General features: G+C 36.0%; 1 protein-coding gene across 4 annotated transcripts in view; it reads left to right on the top strand.

Moving 5' to 3' along the window:
- LOC107713827 (RNA-binding motif, single-stranded-interacting protein 3-like) overlaps positions 1–16,750 on the top strand; it is a 134,645-nt gene that overhangs the window by 77,648 nt on the left and 40,247 nt on the right. For all 4 annotated transcript variants that reach the window (XM_016519456.1, XM_016519458.1, XM_016519455.1 and 1 more), the window contains exons 5-6: positions 15,071–15,228; positions 16,669–16,748. In XM_016519456.1, coding sequence (XP_016374942.1) covers positions 15,071–15,228; positions 16,669–16,748 — 238 coding nt within the window. The remainder of the gene's footprint in view (positions 1–15,070; positions 15,229–16,668; positions 16,749–16,750) is intronic.

Here is a 16,750-nt window from a genome sequence, read left to right as displayed (position 1 = left end):
ATATATATATATACACACACACACACCTATTTGTATTTATTTAAAATACATACACTTATATATTTCAATCTAATTTGCACAAAAATTAATATAAAACTAAATATAACATGCAATATTTATAAGGATGAATATTCATATATTGCTTGCATATCTGACATTGCTTGCAAGCTCAATAATGCCATTATCCATACAGTATGCCCATATGAGCTTTAAGCTTGAGCATTCATTGTAGACGGGAGGAATATTCCACACTTTAAAGACTTAATGTATGCTTTATTGGTCTCCACATCTAGATTGCTATCTCACAGTTACATCTTTGAAAACACCACCGTAGAGCACGATGTTTATATAAGAGAGCCCTACGGTCTTATGGGACAGTCTGTAGTGTAGTCCGATGCAAGCTCCACACCTCTTTTATTGAGTTTTTCACGGCTAACTTCAAACCCTGAGATGTCCTAGTAGACTCAAGACGCCATTAGCTGGAAGTACATTGACTGTGATTGTCTTTTTCTCTCCACCTCACTTTCTCATGCTCTTTCTCACTCATGTCATTCCCTCACTCTTTCCTTCTCAAAAAAAACTTTCATTTTTAATTTTTACCCTCATATCTCAAAAAGTGCTTTTCAGTCATAATCCACCAGACTCTTTGGTTATTGCATTTATTTAATGAAAAAATCCAGGCGCCCTGGAAGACACAAAGTTACCGAGTGTGTGCTCATGTGGGTATGTGTGTGTGTTTATATATAAGAGAGAGAGAAAGAGACAGGAATAAGGAGGACAGTGATTTTTTTTCTCTGTCCACGGTGGAGGCTGAAGTTATTAAGTCTAGCGATGGAGTGGAACTTGAGGCTGTGTTCCTTTGGCTCTGGGCTTCTTAATAAAGCAGCAGAGTTTGAGGCGATTTCAAACAGATTTTTCTCTCTCGCCTTCTTTTTTCTCCCCCAGTTTCCTCCCTCACCAAATCCCGAATCACAGACCAATCAGAGAACTTTGCTTCCTGCAAGTGAAAGAAAATATATCCTCTATGCTCCGGCACGATCCAAAGGTCTTTGAGTTTGACTACAAGAATCCTTCACCTGAAGTGACCTTATTGAATACTAGAACAAACAACGCAGTCAATGGCTGGCAACATGTAGTCCGCTAGCATGCGCTAATGGTGCTGTTTTTGGGAGAGATCTCTGAGAATCTCATTTCATCTTATTCTTGGCCCCACATCACGAGAGCATCGGCGGCCTGCTGAGAACAGACATCTTCAACTCAGTCTGTAAACGTGCCAGTATGTCGTATGATAGCAATCTGTCAGCGTGGAGCTAGCTCCACCGCTCTTCCTGAGTCCTTGCTCGTTCACTCGCTGCCTCCCTCCCTTTCTAGGTGCCATCCACCCCCCTCCCATCTCTCGGCTAATGAGTCCCTCTGGACGGGCATAAAAAGGCTCTCTCATCAGCCATCTTGGAGATGATTGAGGCTTCAAAGAGCCTCCCAAGGCATTAGCATAACAAGGCTACCTGCAGATGCTGGCAGTGCCAGAGACCCCGAGATAGAGACAGCTCTACTCTTTTACCTAGACAGCATGAATCATTTAACGTCCCGGGCCAGCAGAGTCTCGGCTTGTGGCCAGGTGTCACGCTCGCCGCTCAAGTGGTCCTTTCTATCTCTGGAAGCCCCTTGTGCTGTTGGCGAGTTAGCGGCGATTTACAAACTTTACCTGAGATTTAAGGAAAATAACTTTTTCTTTTCAACTGCAGAACTGTAAATCTGCAACTTTTAAGTGGATTTGTGTACGTTGAGCTTAGAAATGAAGAACAAACAGAAAACTCTTTTTCAAACATTGATGTTTTTCCAAAACTTTATTTTATAATAATGATTTGATGTTGAAGGGACCTTTTGTCCTCCGTCCTGCTGGAATATATGGCAACATATACAACTCTTTTTTTTTTTTTCAACAAATGGTCAATGAATGAATGTGCTTTACCTTAGGAGGTCAAGTTAAGTATTATATGAGCCCCTTTTTTAGTCTTCATTAACATTAAATAAGCATGCACATAAGAACATATCTAATTTTGGTAACAATTTATTTTAAGTTGTTCTTGTTACACATGTTACATGTACTTACTATTATAATAACAATTAATTATGCATAATTACATGCAAGTAGCCCTAAGCCAAACCCTAACCATATAGTAAGTACATGTAGTTAATTAATATTACTCCGTACTTAAATATATAATTACACTGTAACAAGGACACCTTAAAATAAAGTGTAACCCTAATTGATATATAAATATTATATTTATATTATATTATATTATATAAACATTATATTATATTATATTTTATATTATATAATATTATTATTGATATAATTATTACTAATAAAAAAAACTATGATTCTAGAATGGCTAACTTTGTCTAAATGAATATATCATTCAGTACGGTCTAGGCAATTTGGCACCATATCTTGGTTTGTAGTTGTAGCTGATAAATCCATAAATTTAAGATGATGATGATATCACTTTTTGTGTCTATTTTAGAGAATTTTTGGAAATAATTTTTGAGATAATTTGTAGTAACATTGTGTGCAAACTGTGGGACACAGCCAAATGTTACATTATATATGGGTTTATATTACATTATTTTATTATAATATAAGTAATAAATATACATTATTTTATTAGTTCGATAAGGTCAAATGCCTAATTTAAGAATTGAGAACTGATTGAGCACTGAATTAAGAACTGATGTTTATACAATTACAGTAAAAAATAGTTTAAAATGTGCTCAAGCTACTTTTTAGGTTGTATTTTATGTAACAAAGATATTAAGATATTAAAAAGTGCTGTGTTCATCTAATTGCTGGTACATATGGAACATATATAGCTTGTATTAGTATGATTGTTTCTCATGACTTTTATTGGAAACTTCAGGTATATGGCAGGTACACTCTTAAAAATAAAGGTTCTTTATTGGCATCTATCAAATTCATGGAAATTTTCCATTGCACAAACAGTTCTTTTTTAGATTTTTTAAATGTTCTAAAAACTGTTCACTGAAAGGTTCTTTGGGCAACCAAAATGTTCCTTCTATGGAAATTGCTGCAGCAAAAAAAAAAACCTTTTCAAACCTTTATTTTTAAGAGTGTAGCCATGATCTTTGCAGCACTACCTAGCGCACAATATATGCGTGTCAGTTTAAAATATCTAGAACAAAGTGTTAACGCAGAGATGCCCGTCGGCCTGTTCTTTACATCACATTGCATCCAACACTAACACATCCTCAGGTGTACTTTCCTATTTAGCTTAGCCATGCTCCTTCCCTCTAAGAGCCTTTGCTTCCTGCTGTATTACATTTACAGATAAAATCAGCCGCTCATTTACTAAGCCTCTAAAAGTGTCGAGCTCAAGGGATTTGGTGCTCTGTTACTCTGTCGATCACTGGGAGAACACTGGGAAATTAACTTGAGTCAAACTCTGTGTAATTATAGTCCTTTAAGGCTGATCTGAGACCAGTTGCATTTAAATTTTTTGCAGCCTAATAAATCATATATGTTCCCTTCACTGTATGCAGTTGTCATTTAATTGGAATATATTGTGCTACTGTAAAAACAATATAAGTATGGCAACTATAGCAGCCAAGACTATAGTTGAAATAGTGTTTTTAGCTTTCTCTGAATGTGAGAACTGTTCTCATAATTGCTCCGTTTTTGTCGGTTCTGTGATCTGAATAGCTCTTCAGAGGCTGCTGACCTTTCTTTGGATGTGCCAAAGGCAATTCAGTCACTGTTACACTATCTATAACTTGACTACATTTCGCCAAGGCTTTACGCTATTTGCGAGGCACGCTTGGAACAGGGCGTCCGGCCAGATGCTTCTCTCATGTTGTTTCAGTCACGGAGCGGATAAGAAGGGTCCGCAGAGAGCACAGTTCCCCAGCAGACGCCCTCCTCGCCCAGGTCCGGGCCAGGCCGCCTTTACCACTCCTCCCACCATCTGATGTGGTGTGGAAAGGTCCTGACGCCTCGCGGCCCAGTCTGCATTCCTGCCCAATTACATCCAGCCCCAGCTGACTTCCATTAGACTTGATCACAGCCCCCAGACAAGGAGGAAGGGTGTGTTTTGGAGGCCGTGAGTATGTGTAGTAGAAGTTATGAGTCAGAGCAGTGGTGACAGGTTCACTAGCCGTATGATCTCACAACAACCATAACAAAACCATTAAAGACACAGTTTCACTTTTTGGCAGCTTTTTGGGATGCTGTGATGGGAAACAATATCGTATTATTGGCTTGTGATGTCATGTGTAGTAACTTCATAGCCACATGAGACAGTATGAGATCAGAGTGGAACCCAGCACCACACATGAGAAAAGTGAGGGTGAGCTACAAAATAAACCATAGGTAGTTCATCATCAATATGAACATTTGTATTTAATGAAATTGTATTTTATTACAATTTATTAATATCTATTTTTAAAATTTGATAAAAATTATTATATTTAAGTATAATTAAATATCAGTTAAATAATTATAAATCATGGTATTTTAATATTATTTAGTGTCATGTTAATGTTTAATATGATGTCAATATTATAAATATCTAAACATAAATATACATCTAAATATACATATGTATATTTGTATTATTTTAGTATTTTATAAATAATATAAATAATTATTTAAATAATATAATTAATAAATACATTTATTTATGTATTTATTTATGTGTCTCTGTATATGAATCAGATATCAATGACAGCTGCATTATCTTAACTGTTGGAAGTTGGTATGGTCAAATCCTCATTTCAAGAATCTTCTGTTTATTTGATTATTACATGATTATCTGATATATTTAGCAAACTGTACTTTCATCCCTCACAGCATCATTAGTGTCAAATAAAATACAGCTCTCTCATTCACATCTGCACCCCCCTGGATGATCGTCCTCAGTAACCAAAATTTAGTTTTCATTGCATTTGGTTCTTGAATACATGTAAAAATAAGTCAGTCATCAAAGACACATAGATCAACACACGCAAACAAAGTGGGACTTTTGGCTGTCTTCTATTGTTATAGAACATTTTTATTCAGAGATCATTCTACTTTCTACAGGATAGAATCTACCTGCACCCTTATCTTTCTGCATTTTTTAGATTTTCATTAAGAAATTATTTAGTATGTTTATTAAGCTGCTTTCCTCGTGGGGGCCGTTGTCTGCTGCAGGTGATTTTCAGGTTTTACTGTCCTTGTGGCTCACACACAAACACACACACAATCCCATATGGTTTAGCCATAGAGGCGCTGCACACTTTCACAGTAAGAAACTAAGAAAATAGAAAAATCTCAATAGCATAATTCCAAAGAAATAATCCTTTCTGTAAGAAAAACCTATTATTCACTTTAGGAAATCATTTCATTTAGTTCTCCTGAACAAGAATTGCTTTTTTGCCGGTGTCCCATGTAATACATCAAATAAACGGCCTCCCAGGGTCTCGTTTTTTAAATGTTCCCACATCTGTTCACCAAGATGCCGCTGCTAAAGCCGCTTTCTGATGCAGTCCCTCACCCAGAGCTGTCAGAATGATTTCTGCCTGTTCTCGCTCTCCCCTCTATCTCTCTTTTTTATTTATCTGGGAACATTTAGGGCATATTTTTAATGCTGAGTCTTATCCATGACTGCGGTTCAGTATAGGGTCAAACATAATCATATGCGCATTACGTAGAACCACTTCTTGCCGGTAGCTCATAAAATAACCACCCCACATTCAAATCTGTTCTTTCTTACCATTTTATATCAGGGGTTTCAGACTTGAACTCTGTTCCAAATCCTAGTGAGCCTATACTGCACGCACAGGCAGCTGCCTTCTATAGCAGCATCCTAACTGAAATGAAACTACATGATTTAATTAGAAATGTTAAAAGAATAATAATTATAATAGATGCCAATAGATTATTATATATATATTATATAGTCATTAAAATAGCATTTTTGTAATTAATTAATTTTCAGTTTTTTATTAATTAAAAATGTTAGGTGTGGAAAAAAGTGTGTGTGTGTGTGTGTGTGTGTGTGTGTGTGTGTAAAAATATGGATATATTAAATATAATGTATTTTATATATGATGGAAATTTAATTAATCTTGTGAGAATTACTTAAATTATTAAAGGGATAGTTTACCCAAAAAAATGAAAATGTTGTCTTCATTCACTCACCCTCGCGTTTTTCCAAACCTGCATGAATTAATTTTTTTCTGTTGAACACAAACGATTTTTTGAAGAATGTTGGGAACCAAACAGTTGCTGGTTGCCATTGACTTCCGTAGTATTTTTGGTAAATGATGTAAATCATGTTTTTTTTTGTCATTTTTTTTTAGTGTCATCATTTTAACTTGTGTCCACTTATACATAGTACTCTAACATTTTGAGCAAAATAGATTTTTTACCTTTAAATATTAAATAAATTGCAATTTTTTATCATTTTTATTATTATCAAGTATATTTTAAGCAATTTCTCCTGTTTTATCAGCCGCTCACTGGAGTGCATTCTGAGATTGCATTCTCTGCAAAAGATACCTGAGATGCTGATTTTGGCGTAAACAATAAACAAGAAAAAAAAAAGCCACGTAAAAGTTGCTTACGTTTTGAAATGTCCTTCACGTCAGGAGTGCTCGTGTGATGCCTTAAAATGCTGCTTACAAAGGCAGCTCACTGGGTTTTTTTTTTTTTTGAACAGCACGTTTAACATTGCCGTCCAGTCAGACTCTAAACCGAATGGTTACAAAGGCACTAAATATCTGATAGACTTTGTTTTGCTTGTTTAGTTTTAGTTTTGTTTCGTTTTTTTCAAGATTGAGTTCTTTGAGATTGATTCAAGCCTTACTGGCAGCCTGTGTTTGTTGCTACCCATAATTCACTGCTCTACCTCATGACAGACAGCACTGCTCTGGATCGGCCGCTATGGCTTTGTGATGGATTACTCCAGACTAAATGCATCGCTAAAGACGCACACACACAACCCTTTTGAATTGTTAACCAATTTTTGTAAAGCAGGTTAAACACACAAACATGCACGGAGCACAACACACCTAATCTTTTATAAACATTATACACCGAATTACATGCACAAATTCATCACACAAATACACAGTGAGTCACACAAGCAACAAATGTGGCCCCTCTGGTTAGGCCTCTTTAACAAGGTAATGCATCATAAATTAATTTGGCTCCCAGTAAACATTGTTGAAAAATGAGAGTGATGGATGGGTGCCATGGGGAGGAGAGCCACAAGCTCCTGAGCCCAAGTGTGTGTATGTGTGAAAGACAGACTGCCGCTCTGTTCATAAACCTAGCAAGCTTTTTAGGGCATCGTAGGAGCATTACTGACGAAAAGTCTGTTCTGGTACACTGTAAAAAAAAGTCCGTAAAATTTACGGTAAAAAAACGGCAGCTGTGGTAAAAATTTCACTTCCAAATACGGTATACTACCGTAAAATTAATGTCCAATACATGTAATGTCCAATACAGTTTTTCACCGTATATAGTAGGGGAATTTACCGTTAACCATTTAACAGGTTTTTACTGTAGCATTTTTACAGTCTTTTACCGTTAAATTCACAGTCATTTTTTACAGTGTAGGTGGGGAACTTAATTATGCTGCCTTAGAAGACATCTTCACTGAATCTGAAACGATGTACTGTGTACTAGCCCATCTAGTGTATGAACAGTTTTTTCTTTACTATATGAAAGCATTTACTGTTTTCCAGTTGAAGAAAATAACGTTTTGCATTTATTTATTTTTTGTATTTATATAATATTATAGTATTTATTTATAAATTTTACATGAACTTTTATATGTTCACTTTTAATTTTAGTTTATTTTGTAGTCATTTTGTTGTGTGCTTTTGTCTTTTATTATTTTTAGGGTTTTCTTTAAATAATAGTATTCATTTCATTTTAGTTAAATTTTTAGACCTTTTGTTTTGTGATTTTTATTATTTTTCATGTTTCTTTTTTCAAATAACATTTAGGTTTAATTTCTTTTTATTTCAGTTATAGTTTTAGTGTTTATGTATTTCCAGTTAGAACTGCAATGCTTATTTCAGGTCGTTGTCAAGGCAACATCTAATTCTAATCTAATTCTAATTTTTGTTTAGTTGAAGGTTTTCATATAATATTTATATTATTTCAGCTTTATTCCAAATAACAAATATGTGTTTAATAGTTTTAGTTTTATTTAACAATAATAATTAGTACATTTAGCTCCTTCAAAATGGCATCAAAATGTGCAGAAGTGTGCAAAATGGGACACACCTTTTTTGTTTTCACCAAATTCTAAGTCAGCATGTGACGAAATCAATCCCAGAATGCATTGCAATGAGCCCAGAAAAAAAAAATCCAAGATAGCGTACAAAGCAAGAGAAATTGATTGCCTTTACTCATTTAATACAGAAATGTATCCATAATAAAAATAAATATTTAAAATTACTAAAAGTTACCATTTTACCCTGACTAGTTTATAGAGTATGTGTAAGACCAACTAATTTTTGATGAATATAATTATGCTTTTCAGATTATTGCGTCATACCTCTTACTGAATTGAGTTTTCAGTGCACTCAGCTTATGAAGTGTTATTTTCTAACAGAAGTTGTGCTTGTAGAGAATTCCAAATCACTCACTTATAAGGGTTCTGTTTCATTTAGAATGCTGCCCTATAAGGCAGCTGTCCATGTAGGTAGGTTTTGAAACGGAGCTTGTGAGGTACTATATAAATGATTGTGGGTGATTGTACAGACATGTTTTCAGTTCATGGGCTGCTAATCTTTATGGTGGTCGTTCCTTTAGCTGTGGAGAGACCTTTGAGAGAGAGAGAGAGAGAGAGAGGGAATAAAAGGAAAAAACCCTGCCTGAAAAACAGCAGGAGAGGGAGAATAACCAGGCTGGAATGCGTGATATCCCACTGCAGCGACCACGCTGCTACAGTAGACTTGCGTTTTCCATTTTGGGATTCAGCTGCGTTTGCACTGAAGACACTGACAGTCTCAGCACCTTTGCACTTTCAGCAACAATAAGACCTCACCTGGCGCACACACATACTTTTTTCATCCATATCTGTGAATGTTGAAGGATGTGCCCACTTAAAATCCACTCTTGTCTCTTTTTCTGGTAAAAACTCATCATTTCCACTTGCAGTTGCAATTATCACTGCCCATTTTTTTTCTCCATCCTCTTAAAATGAGCAGCAGCCCTGATGCGGTGATTAACTCTAAATTGCAACAGCTGTTGATGGCAACTCCAATTAAGACTGCAGGCATCAATTTAGTGGCAATCTATAGCATTAGTTAGGTTTCATCTTTTACCAGCCCTGTTAGCCACCCAGTGGTCACAGAAGCCTGTCACTCAGGCCTGCAAATTACTCTGATTTGTCAGAGAATAGAGTGTCTGTTGCTTTTGAGTGGCCGTTGTTTGACATGCTGGCTTTTCTGTAGCGTATATGGGGTAGTACAGCTTAGTAGTGAAAGATGTGCTATTACTATTGAATCCTTGAGCAAGGCATTTAACCTCAGGTTGGTCCAAGGTCACGGTTTCTGAAACAAAACATCATGCTGTTGAGTTTAAGGGTTTTTGTGATGAATTATTATTGACAGTGAAAGTAGAGAAGAGGTGGGAAATCATTTGTGGAGAGAGAAGTAGAAGGAACACACAAACTGTGCCTTCAGCATAAGCACCAGCACAGCAAAAAAAAAAAAAAAAATTTTTTTACATCACCAATATTTGGCAAATCATTTTAAGCATAAAGTATTATATTAAAAATAACAAATATATAATTTAGATATTCGTAGATTTACTTAAATCTCATCAAAGCTGAGAGCTGGGACAGTTAAGGCCCTGATATACTTCAAGCGAAATCGAAGAACAAACTGATGTGACGTCATTTCGAACAAAATCCGGCCAAAACAAAGTTTCTTTTGTGTTCGTTTTGGGAGTTCGAAACGGCTTGCCAAAGCGAACTTTCCGGAAAGGTTTGTTCCGGCTGCAGAATGCAATATACAGTATATGTCATTTATATATACATACATATATATGTATGTATGTATGTATGTGTATGTGTATATATATATATATATATATATGTATATGTATATGTATATATATATATATATTTATTTATACTTGTTCTGAATAAGACCTCTCAGTTTCCAGCACTTCCTTCTGGCTATGTTTAGGCATCATGCAGCGACATCATTTCAAGAGAGGGAATAAGATGGAAATTGATCACCTGGCTGGTGTAGTGACAAACGACTCTTTATATGGTCCCACAGTGTGAATCGAAAGATGGTATCGATTTTATCATTCATTTTTAAACAACCGTCATTGTAACATCCTAATGGTTCTTCTAGGCCTTCTATTCTTTCCCATCCCTCCCTTTGGCCTTCGCTGGCAGAGCTCCAACTAGAGCACTCTGTCCCTATGGGCTAATCAGCTGAGCACAGGCCCGTTGGCTGGGCTGTTAGTTCTGGTTGTAATGCAGGCGGTGGGAATGTGTGTGAGCTTCCCAGCCCTGTTTAATCTCTCCTCTCTCTTGAATGCTGAAACTCTGAAGTGCTGCTTTCAGCATCGTGGACCATTGCGAGTACAGCCCCGAAAGAAATATTGAGTGTAGAGCTTCGACAGCACCTGGACACCTGTCTCAAACTTGCAATGGCAGATTCTCAGACGTACCATAGACAGTCCATGCAGATGCATTAGTTTGCATGAAAGGTTCTGCACTTCTCCTGCAGATAAAGTCCGTAACGAGACTCATGGGCTCCAAACAGTTTAGATATTATTAAATATTTATGTTACATTCATTAAGCATTTAAAAACTATTTATAGAGCCATCAGCGAGAGTGGCATGTTTCTCTGTCAGTAGCTGTGAGAATGTAGCGTGGTCTTTTTTTGCTGAGCTCCTGTTAGAGAGAATAAAAGAGAGCGTGCGGACTGTTTCGTGATGTTTTGAGCGGTGCCAGAGCTGTCCAACAGGAGACACAGAGGTCTAGGTGAGCTGTGGATTGGTATGACATTCACAGATGCTTGCTGAAATCCCCATCGCTCAGTTCTGGGAAAGGCAGCAGCAAGGACAGAACGAACTCTGGCTGTTTGTTGCACTGTGTCATACGGAAAACTGCTTTTTACTTAGTCCCTGTGGTGACAATAAACTTTTTCATTCCTTCTTTCTTTCTTTTTGTTTATTTTTTTTTTAACACTGCAGGCCAGGAACAAACACTTTATGTAAAAGCCTCTGTGTTTTTAATCTTTATTTCCTGAAAATAATCAATTCATCATTTCAGAGCATAATTTTTTTGATAATCTATAAATATATAATGTGATTAATACATAACTAAAATGCATTATTTCTGTTCTAATTTGGATATTTTTATTTAAATGGACTTCTGTAACAATTATTTATTTATTATATTTTTATATTATTTATTCTCTAAATGTTTTACTTTATTCTGTAATGTTTATTAACTTATTATCTTCCATACTATTAGAGTAAATATGATTTTATGCAACTTTTTTATATATTTGTTAAATTGACTACACTTTATTTTCTTCTGTACTATTAGAATACGTTTTTCATTTAAACTTTATTTTATTCTGTTCAATTAAAGTAAATATTTGTTCTATTCTGTTCTGTTTTTTTATGTTCCTTTTAAATGACTTTTTAAAATTAATTTAAACCTAGCTCTACTGTAGAAGTTAATTTGTGACTTTATACTGCTTTATAAACTAATAATGGTAATATTGAGAAATGTGTGTGTGTGTTTGTGTGTGTGTGTGTGTGTGTGAGAGAGAGAGAGAGAGAGAGAGAGAACAGTTGCTCATATGTACTCAGCTCCACGTCATAATTGTATAAGTAACTTGAATGAACAGATACATTTTTATAGTATACCTTTCCCTGCATCTAATTTGTTTTTGCCCATCATCTATAACTAGTAAATAGTCTCATTTTGGATTTCAAATGCAGACTCTGAAGAGTATAATTGATCAATTCAGTAGCTCTGTTCACCATGACCTAGACCAAACCACTTTTCATATACTGTAAGGTGAAAGGCATTAGAGCTTACAGTACATAGAGAAAAAGAGAGCGTTGGAGACATTGTGTCCTCGGGTTATGACGAAGACCCACATAAATATGTTCATCTAAGGTTTCAAAACAGAACCCAAGGAACAAAACATGGCCTTGTCCTCCACACTGAATCATTTTGGAAGCATACTGATCCTTGAAGGTATATATCACACACACACACACACACACACACACACACAGCTTTGTTTTCAGTCTTGTTCAGGGGCCTGAAGGAAGGGCCGGTGTTTTCATTTCATATTCATAAATCATTCATACATCTCACCACGTCCGTCCTTTAGCAGCCCTTCGTCTTTATATTGAGATTCCAAATATATTTTCCCATCCACATCACAGATGTAATCCCTCTGCCTGTCACTCTTTCCCAGCTCTCAGCTTTGACGAGAGTGACACATTTATGAGATATTTTCCCTGAGCTCTTATTCTTTTGTATTTCTGAGGCTTTGGCTCTCTAATACAATTAAATAGATGTTTCAGGCTGAGAATGAGGGTGGAGTCCAATTTGAAACGTTAACCCCTCGCCCCCTGGGAAGCAGGTAGCCCTTTAAAGCGGTGGCACTGAAGGTATTTCCAGAGTAAACTTGCTTTTAGGATTCAACTTACATTCAGTTTTGGAGCTTAATTAGACTGTAAGTGTTTTACATAGAGATATGAGATAATTTCAGTATGTGCTGGTGTTAATCTGTGATTTTATTGCCAATTATAAATGGAAATGTCAATATTTTTTTCCCAGGAGAAAATTATAGGCTATGCTTCTGAAGTTTTGTCATTTTAGCAGGGACTCATTTATTTAAGGCTGCATTTATTTAATCAAAAAAACAGTAATATTACTATTTAAAATAACTGTTTTCTTTTAAATTTATTTTTGTGATGGCAAAGCTGAATTTTCAGCATCACTACTCCAGTCTTCAGTGTCACATGATCCTTCAGAAATCATTTAATATGCTGATTTGCTGTTCAAGACACATTTGTCATTATCAATGTTGAAAACAGTTGCTTAATATTTGTTTATATAATAAACAGAAAGTTCACTTTTGATCAATTGAATGCCTCTTTGCTATATAGAAGTGTCCGTTTCCTTTTCTTCAAAAAGGAAGAAAGAAATCATATTAAACCAGAATGTTTGCGTCACAGGTTACTGATATCAAGTCTATCTAAATGTTAAAAACATAAGTGTATGTACTAATGAGATCACATTGGTGCTTCTGTAACGATAGTCATCCAGATGCATGAGTTTTATCACTGAGGAGCCGTACAAATTGTTCTTTATTGGATGTCACCCTGAGAAACAATTACCTTCCGAATAGTGCTTTATATGCTGTTGTTTGTTTGCACTTTCCATGATTAAATATTTTAAGAATTTTTTATTATTTCTTATTAACATTTTTTGCAGTTTTATTATTTAGTTTAAAACCATAGCGGTCATTTTAGGCAGCTTTAAGAACACCCTTACAAACAGCGTTTGATGTCGCACTTGAAATGCTCTGCGTGGGGTGTTCAATAACCAGTTTGGATCTCAGCAAGTGAATGAGAGCGTAGAGAACATCTGGTGTGTGAGGAGACTACAGTTGCTCTTTTAATCACTTTCACTTAATAAAAGAGTGATGGTCTCCTGCAGGGTCGGCCTCACACATCACAAATGGAATATTTGCACACACGCACACATGTCAGATAACTCCTTTTCAGCTAGCCCATCAACACTTTCTGTTTCACTTCTTTTTCTCTTACTCTGTTTCTGTTATAAATTCACAGCCCATCGCATGCAGTGGATACTACACCTTAAAAAATGTCGTGTTTTTTTTTTTATATAATACATATTAGCTACTAATAACAAACTGTTTAAAATAGTTTTCACAAATTTGGGGATCAGGAAGATTTTTTTTTTTTTGTCTCTTATGCTCACCAAGGCTGCATTTATTTGATCAAAAAGAGTAAAAACAGTCATATTGAATAGTGCATGTAATATTATTAATACAATTTAAAAAAAAAAAACAATTCTATTTTCATATATTTCCAAATATAATTTTGGCTGTGATGTCAAAGCTGAATTTTCAGCAGTCATTACTCCAGTCTTCAGTGTCACATGATCCTTCAGAAATACTGTAATATGCAGATTTGGTTCCCCCAAAAATACTTATTATTAGTGTTAAAAGTGTGTGTTTTATACATATAATGCTAGCTATGAAATTAGCCTTTGCAAGAGTTGCCAGTCTTATTCCAGAAATGTTTTAAATATCATTTCCACTACAGAATGTTATCGAACATCATTTGAGATTTTATGTAAGTTACATTTTTTCTTTACAGTGTGTGATTTTTCCTCTGCACATTTTAGCCTGGGCTTCAAAGAGACAGATGCAGTATGTTCTCTTAGTGTGCAAGTGCTTTAATGCTGCTCATTTTGGTCTTTGCACACACGCACATCTAAACCCCTTCAATAACTGGCATACAGTGTCTGTATCGTGTGCACTATCCTCTCAGACCCCCATTAGCTAGCCTCACAGTGTCTCTAGAAGAGGCCATCAACACAACAATGGATTCCACCAGTGCGTGAGTGAGAGACAGGTAGAGATGTAGCCAGCTAAGGCCCTCCAGCATTTCGTATTCTTCATTTACACAGCTTTCAGCTTTAACAACTCACTCTTTCAGTCTCCTCTCTATCCTGGGTTTCTCATGTCACCAGTCACAAAAGCAGCATGGAAGATCAGACCAAAACACGCATAGGATGGTTGTTTTGTCTGAGACACTTTGTAAACAAGGTATCCTCACCTGTACTGTATGTTTTGTTGAGTCTTACACGCTCCTGGTCAATTTATATATCACTCTGAAGGCCACATCCCATCTAAATGGGTCGTCTTTTGCAACCAGAGTTTATGCAGATCATTTGAAGTCTGAATATGTGTGACTCCATGATGATTGACATTTCTAATGTTTGACTGCGTGTGTTCTCTTCACAGCAACAGGAGCAGGACCCCACTAACTTGTACATCTCTAACCTCCCGGTTTCAATGGATGAACAAGAGCTGGAGAGCATGCTGAAGCCCTTCGGACATGTCATCTCCACACGGATACTCCGAGATGCCAACGGGGTCAGCCGAGGGGTCGGCTTTGCCAGGTAACCTTGACAACCGACACTCTCTTTGGCATATGCAAGACTAGCCAGAAAGTTTGTTCAAGAGGATACATATAAAAACATCCCTTAGTTTCTTTCTTTTCCTGCTTTTCTCCCCCTTCTTTTGTATGGCGCGTGTGGGGAGGGTTGGCTGGTTTTCAGGGTCAGTGGCTATGTAAGAGATCCCAGCAGAGGCTGTGTGTGTGTGTACGAGTGTGCCAGCCAGGTAATTAGCCGTTCAGCCATGATTGGGTGAGCAGAGCTGAATGGGGCCGCACACAGGAGAGGAGCCACTCCAGAGAGCACAGACTAAATCAAGACTCCCAGCAGCCCGAAACAAACACTATATAACACCCCTGCCGCTCTTTATTTTCCCTCTTACTCTCGCTCTACCCCTCTCCTCTCATTCTCTAAATTGGATGTTTCTTCAATTACAGGAGCTTTAACATCCCAGAGGTTAAAACTAATAGATCTCAACCTATTTTTGTACAGTATATGAAGATCACATTCAAACTGGGAACATTTTGTCATGCCTTCATCATTAATTTGGGCACTTTTTAAATGAGACTTATTTATCAGTTTATTCAGTTTTAATTGGTTTACCTTTGAACCTATAGACACAGACTTTCAGTCATAATAGGGGAAAAAATCTTATTTTTCTATATATTTCTCTATATATATATTTTCTATAAATCTATATTTATATAAATTTTATATTAAAACATAAACATAGTGAAATAAATGTAAGTAATTTCTGTTTATTTATTTATTGTCCATCATAATTTTTCATAACTTTGTCAAAAGTTATTGTACTTGTAGACCAAAGAGACTAGACGTGTCAGTGAAGAACGGGTTGATATGAAATATGAGACATGTAATATGTGGAGAAAACAAAGAAAAATCGAGGTAAATTTCACTTGTGAGCAGAACGTTGTTATTTTGCATAATTTCTAATCATGCTGTTGCTGTACATTTGTCAGTTTATTCAAAAGTGTGAAAATATTATTTATCGGTGTATTTATTATTCATAAAATGTTAGCTATGAGATTAGCCTCATAATGGAGTCAACCATTTCATTTCAACTGCATAAGGTTATCAAACCAAATTAAAATACATTCTTTTAAATATGGTGGAAATTGCATGTGTTGATTCTGGAGAAAAGAAAAAAAAAAGACAGTCCATTTCCTGTGATGAATTTATGTCCACTGCTGGAAACTGTTAGTAGACCAATTAAAGTAGTGAAAGTATGAAAAGAGTGTTTTAATAGAGTTCATTTTCTACAAGTCCACAGGGCCAAAAATGTCCATAGCTGAAGAAAGTTTTTAGTTTTAAAAAGCTAAATCTGTTCAGTTTTCAATGTGATTTCACTGCGGTCATGACCGTCGACTTTAATTCTGATTGCCTCATGCTGTGTGTTTCTCTTCGCTTCTCTTTCTGTCACAGAATGGAGTCCACCGAGAAATGTGATGTGGTGATTCAACATTTCAACGGAAAGTTCCTCAAAACCCCACCAGGAGTACCAGGC

Source organism: Sinocyclocheilus rhinocerous, unplaced genomic scaffold, assembly GCF_001515625.1.
Source record: "Sinocyclocheilus rhinocerous isolate Xijiao unplaced genomic scaffold, SAMN03320098_v1.1 scaffold779, whole genome shotgun sequence".
NCBI lineage: Eukaryota > Metazoa > Chordata > Actinopteri > Cypriniformes > Cyprinidae > Sinocyclocheilus > Sinocyclocheilus rhinocerous.
The sequence above is the reverse complement of the archived record's forward strand: the minus strand, read 5'-3'. Positions and strand labels throughout refer to the sequence as shown.